The 6,106-nt window shown below is 47.1% G+C and overlaps 1 protein-coding gene across 1 annotated transcript; it reads left to right on the top strand.

The window, feature by feature from the left end:
* Window positions 1–2,509: 2,509 nt before the first annotated feature.
* On the top strand, window positions 2,510–4,209 carry LOC124648922. Its single transcript, XM_047188607.1, has 4 exons — window positions 2,510–3,138; window positions 3,232–3,369; window positions 3,860–3,944; window positions 4,197–4,209. Exons 1-4 carry the CDS (start codon window positions 2,652–2,654, stop codon window positions 4,207–4,209), a joined length of 723 nt encoding a protein of 240 aa, XP_047044563.1. The 5' UTR covers window positions 2,510–2,651.
* Window positions 4,210–6,106: the final 1,897 nt, after the last annotated feature.

The raw sequence follows: 6,106 nt of genomic DNA, 5'->3' as shown, positions 1-6,106 counted from the left end.
GTTTAAATGGAGAAGAGGAAAAAAAGAAAAAAATGCGTCGCCCCGCTGGAGCAGCCCTCAGACGCGCGCGGACAAAAACGATCATTTTAGCGTCCGCAGTGCGACACAACGCGAACATTAAAATGCGTCGGGCCGCTGGAGATGCCCTCAGGTGGAGGGTGATTAAGCGGTTCATACCGGCAAGACAAATACTCAAGGAAAGATACATTGAACAAATTGTTTTTTGCCATATATGCATGTGGACGAGGAGATGAGTCAATCTTTCCCGCTCTCTTTGAGTGTACCTGGGCCAAGATTTTCTGGCAAGAAATGAATGATATGGCTGCAGTAAAAGTGCCGTCCTTTCATCCAGACTCTTGGGCATAAGATTTTATTGACAGTCCAATAATGAATGAGGAGAGCACCTCTTTGATTCTTTGTGAATGCTGGGCTATATGGAACGAGCGCAATGCTTGTAAACACGGAGATGGTGGGAGATAGGTAACTGATTCGATATGGTGGGTCATGCAAACTACGATATATTTGTCCAGGTCTGGTAAAGAGAAGATGTAAAGTTCCCAAAGCGAAAACTTATTGGTCTCCTCCTCCTGTAGTACTCAAGAATCAAGATCAGATCAATGCAGATGCTTGCTTTATTGAACATGACAAGAATGGAAGTATAGGTTTGATGGTTCGGAATAGTGAAGGGAGGATGTTGCGTGGCCAAGCCCTTTGGTACGAGCGCGCTGCCAGTGCGTCCATGATGGAAGCATTGGCAATTAGAGAAGGAGCAAGGCTAGCATCAGAAAGAAGCTATGAATGGGCCGTCATTGAGAGTGATTCCAAAGAGGTAGTTAACTTGATAAATGATGGACTTCAAACTAGATCAGAACTTAAAGCTATATGTGATAAGATCAGGGAGATTATGAGAGTTTTACCTAGCTTAAGTGTGTCTTATATTGGGAGGATGCTAATCAAGCTGCTCATTTATGTGGGAGGGATGCTAATCTAGTTGGGTGTGGGTGTGGTTTTCGGCGGTTTCCCTTAATTAACCGTGTGTTGTATGGTTTTCAGGTCCGATTTCCCTTATTAACTGGACCATTTGTCCTCTTCCTATAATGCATTGCGGGAGCTCCCGCCCTCTTGACGAGGTTCCGTCAAATTTATGTACTAAACAAGCTAGTTCCGATAGGAAAAGATGCTTCTAAATCAACTATAACCCATGTTTTCTGTCTAGCACTCTATTAAGTGATTGTAATCCTGTCAGTTAATTAATAAACACTACGGGAAAGCAGAACTTTCCGTGCAACGATTTGCACAGCAAAGGCTCCTATAAACACGGCAAAGCATTTGTCGTGCGATGCCGCACGACAAAGGTCGCACGGCAGTGCCATCGACGGCAAAGGTTTCTTTGTCGTGCGCCTCGCCAACCTCGCAAGGCAAAGGTTGCCTTTGGGTCCCAATTGCTGACGTGCGTCACGAGCTCTGCCGTGCAGGCAGACTTTGCCGCGCGCCCAGTTTCTTTGTCGTGAGCGCAGACTTTGCCGTGCGCCGCTCTTGTTCCCTTAGTGAAAGCTCTCACTAATTCGAAAAAAAGTATTACGCCAGGCCTTTATTGTTTGGTTATAAAGTCACCGTACCTACCCACGGTAGTTATCAGTTTATTATCAGTTTTACTAAGATACATTTAATTTTAATAAAGTTAACATTTTTTATGAGATGGAGGTACGGTAGTACTTGTATTTATTTTTTCGGGGCTGCTATTTTTTCTTCGTATTGACGGCAAACGATCGGCGCTGCTACAAGTACTACTCCAGATCTTCATTGTAACGGCCCAGGGTAGGACCACCTATTAGAATTGTTTGTTCTTTTTCTTTTATGCATCATCATGGCATATGCATCACATCAACCATGTTTTCAACAAGTAAAATATTTTTTATTAAACACTAGCTTGTTGTTTTCCCTCTCATATGTTTATTTTCTAAAAACCCCTTTCTCTCTTATCTTCTTTTTAATAATAAAACCCTAATCTCTCTCTCCCACCATATTTATTATTTTAGAATTAATCCTTTCCAACAAAATAGTTTTGAATATAATGTGCTTTGTTTTGGTTACAAATAAAATAAATATTATGGAAAACTATTTCTTTTAACCCCACTCCCATCTTCGATTCAATTCAAAATAGAATCGGAATTGTTTTCAAATGTTTAGAAAATAAAAACAGAAAAGAAAAACCCCTAAACCCCTCTCTTGGGCCTCTCTATCTCCTGGCCGGGCCCTCTCCTCTCCTTTACTGGTTCCTCTTCTTCTTGGCCCGAGTAGCCCAGCAAGGTCCGAGCTCATCTTCTCCCCTGGCCCGTACCCCTTCGACCTCACCTTTTTCCACCATCGTTGTCGTCTTCTCCTAGAGAGCACGAACATCGCGTGAGGTCGTGGTCCTGCCCCCTCTCAACCACCGCACCACCATCTGCTCCCCCTTTTAACCCTCCCCACGGCGCCCCTCAAACCCTAGCCCTCTCCCATCCACGCCGCCGCCACCTACCTTCCTCCACCCTTTCTCTTTTCTCCTCTCTGTGAGCAAACGAAGGAGAAAAAGCCTCACACCACCGTGACCACCTCACCATGGCGCCGCCGCTACAGGTCCTCCCGCGACGAGCCAAGGGCACCGGGAGATGCGTCTCGTCGTCTTCTTCCTCCTGGTGCAAGGAATCGAGCCGGAAGCACTCCAATCAACCGCAAGCTCGCCGTTCCCTTCTCCGACTCCGGCGAGTAATTCGTCAATTCCGTACGCCACCGTGCTTCCCTGTCGTTTCCGGGAATGGATTCGTGTTCCTGGTAACTTCCTCTTCCCCCTGGACCTCACGCCTCTCTCCACCTTGTTCTATGCCATCCTACCGGCGTTGACCGCCGTTTCTCCCCGCAGGTGCTCGTCGCCGGCGGCCCTCCGGTGGTTCCTCGTCGCCAAGACCGCCACCAGCGGGTTCCCCATGTTCTTCCGCGTCGAACGCGCCCTCTCGCTCGTCCCGGTTCGCCCGATAGCTCCAGATCGACTTTCGTCTGTAAGCTCCGCCATGGCCGTTCTGGTCCTGTTCTGCGCGTTGACTTGGTTCAATTGGATACGAAGCTCCTTTTGGACACAATCAGAAACGCACCCTACTGGTTTGTCCCTTGCTCCTGTACGTGCAAGATCCAAGTTCAAATCACCAAGACACTGGATTTAATCCAACCTTTTTCTGTCCCTTTTTCTATCAGATCCGCCATCAGTTGGGCCTCGGCCCGTCTTTTCTTCCGGCACAGTCAACGCCCGCGCGGCCCGTAGCCTCCCGTCGCCGCTCGCAGGCCAGAACTGGGCCGGCCCACGCGTGCCAGACCTTTCCTCCCGCCGGCCAGGTAGCAGGCCAACTCTCAGATCCAGCCCAGTCCTTTTTTGTCTTTTTATTTGTTTTGCAAATTTGTCCATGTCATATCTTTCAAACCATAACTCCAAATAAAAAGTGTTATATATGAAAATTGATCAGAAAAATGTGTTGAACATGAATATGCCATCCATATGCCTGTTTGCATATTGCATCATGTCACGACGTGATAGTTGTGCATGTTCACCTAACATATATGCGGAGTAATTTGGACACCGACTAAGGTTTTTCCGCTCCGTTTAATATTGAAGTAGCTCACCCTTGCTTTGTCTTGCCATGCTAATCAACCCTTAACTTTGCCGGTGGAAATCCAACTCCAACCTAATTTGCTTGTCCGGGGTTCCGACTCCGATTAATATGGATAAGTTGCATCGCATCATGTTTGCCATGTCATGCATATCATCTTGATCATGCTGGATCTTCTTTATCCGTAGTAGTAAGACTTGCATCCGTTGTTTGTCCAGCATTTGCTTCTTCCCGGATAGGATCACGAAGTGGTGTGGTGAGATACGACAAGTTTCCTGGGTGTACCTCGGCAAGCTTTAACAGGCAAGCATTTCCCCTATACTTCTGCCCCTGCGGAAGTCGCTCACCTATTTTATTTTTGCCTTCTCCCTCATGCTATCCTTAAGTTGCGTTCTTGTCACGTGTCCCTTCCACTTGTTACCTGAAGCAGCCTATATTGCCTCCACCAACCTCCTACAACTATTGTTTGGTTATCGAGTCTACCCTTGCGAGTCGTAGTGCATGCTACTGCTGTTTATACCTCGTTACCGTTATCGCTATCTTATCGGTTATCAGTTGGGAATCATGACACATGCTACATGGTTATATCAGTTGAGGGAATCATGGTTACTTGTTAATAGTTGTTAGCGGAGACATCGGTGGGTCGATTGCTCGTTTTATGACGGCTCACTTGTGTTTCCATGAAACCTAGGACACCGAGTTCTTGTTATCTGTTCCGAGATTGAGCGCTCTAACCACACGTGGGTATGCTTATGGGTCTCCCCTTGACCACTGCCGGAATCTACAACTTTGTCCAGTGGCCACAACTAGTTTGCAATGTTTTACCATTTGTTGTTTGCGTGCATGCCAGCCTGTTACTTCTTTATTTTGGGAAGCCCCTGGGTGCCTTGTATCCCTTGTTTCTGGTATGCACGTATAGGATGCGGAGCCGCTGCGAAGTGGTTTATCGCCCCAGTGTGTGTTTAAACCACCTAGTACGCTGGCGCAACAGCTAGGTCCGCTTCGGAGAATCGGCCGGACTTCGATACGGGTTCAACTTGGTTAGGTGGCTTCCTGGACATCGTTGTCGTGAAGGAGAGTGCGAGCCGTGATATCCACCTGTCGTAAGTGGGTCGAGCGGTGCGTGTGGGTACATTTGGGCAATCCTGCAGGGGTGTACATCTTATCGATAAGCCGCGTCCGCGGTTATGGACGACTTGGAGTCGTATGACTCGACCATAGACAACTTACACCTGTTGTTTCAATACTAATAACTTGTGTGGTAAGATAGAACAACTTTAATAATAAATGGTTAAAACTTGTCAACCGTGTGAGTGCCTTTGTAAGTACCTCCTTGCGAGGGGGGAACACATCGGCTGTGTTATGTTTGCAGAGTATAGAACTGTTAGTTTATGCGCTCTCTCACCTTCTCTGTTTAGACGAATGTTGTAGAGTGTCTCTATAGGTTTTTAGTGCTTGCGCGCTGCCGCTTAACCCCACCATATTGCCTATGACGTTCCTCTTGCGTCCTCTAAGTCCCCTGCGTGCCTCAAGTACAAAGGACGGCGGATTGACGAATGCTTATACGTCTTGAAGTCTTGTTAAGTACGAACCCGTACTTATTGCTCGCTTCTACGGGATATAACCGGGCAGGTATGAAGATATGTTCGATGAAGGACGACGCTAGCAAGGTTACCCTTCCGGCTTGGCACTGGGCGGGGTTATGGACGCCATCTGGTTATCTTCGGGACTCTTAGTCCAATTTGTATCTTGTCCGTACTCGGACATATTTGATCTTCTGTATGACTTGGATCTTTGTATGTATCTATTTGTATCTTGACTCGTTGGAGTCGTTGTTGTAATATATCTGTCTCTTGTGGGCTCTATTGTAATCCTGTTGTAATGTTACCGCTCGTGATTGATTCCACCCGCATCGCGTGCATGCTTCGGCGTGTACGAGGCGCTTGGTGGTGCGTCTCCTAAAATCGATATCGTGCGGATTTTGGCGGATTCGCTGAGATCCTCATGATACCGGTTTTGGGGCGTCACAAGTTGGTATCAGAGCATCAGGTTGACGGTACCCCACTAGTCCAGCCTTTAGGATAACCTTGCCAACGGTCGTTGAGTTTAGAAAGTCAAAACTATTTTTAAAATTCGTTGGATATATCTGATTAGCTCTGATTTTTCTTCTTACCTATATTCTTTCTCCTCTTATCTTGCGAGTTTTGAGTCTTCTCTCTTATACGCACTCTACGAGTCATAGGTCTCTACGTGGGTTAGACGATCTTTGCCCTCACCTATTAGGTCCGATCTTCGGAGGATCCGACAGAAGCACTTCATTGACAACGGAACAACGACTTCTTGTTAGTGGTGTCGCCCGATCTGCATGGAGCAAGAACCCTTGTTAGTGGTGTCGAGAAGATCAACACATCGCCAGAAGAAGGTTCCACGCCAAGGTCGGGTGTCTGTCGACATGGTACAAGAAG

The sequence above is a fragment of the Lolium rigidum genome, chromosome 1, assembly GCF_022539505.1.
Source record: "Lolium rigidum isolate FL_2022 chromosome 1, APGP_CSIRO_Lrig_0.1, whole genome shotgun sequence".
Taxonomy (NCBI): Eukaryota; Viridiplantae; Streptophyta; class Magnoliopsida; order Poales; family Poaceae; genus Lolium; species Lolium rigidum.
Note: the sequence above shows the minus strand (reverse complement) of the source record. Positions and strands in the feature narration are given on the sequence as shown.

Excerpts from the sequence above, each read along its gene's own strand:
- LOC124648922 (XM_047188607.1), top strand. The coding sequence starts at position 2,652 with ATGCGTCTCGTCGTCTTCTTCCTCCTGGTGCAAGGAATCGAGCCGGAA. Across the intron at positions 3,139-3,231 it reads ATCAGAAACGCACCCTACTG|ATCCGCCATCAGTTGGGCCT; the intron begins GTTTGTCCCTTG and ends TTTTTCTATCAG. Across the intron at positions 3,370-3,859 it reads CCTTTCCTCCCGCCGGCCAG|CATTTGCTTCTTCCCGGATA; the intron begins GTAGCAGGCCAA and ends TTGTTTGTCCAG.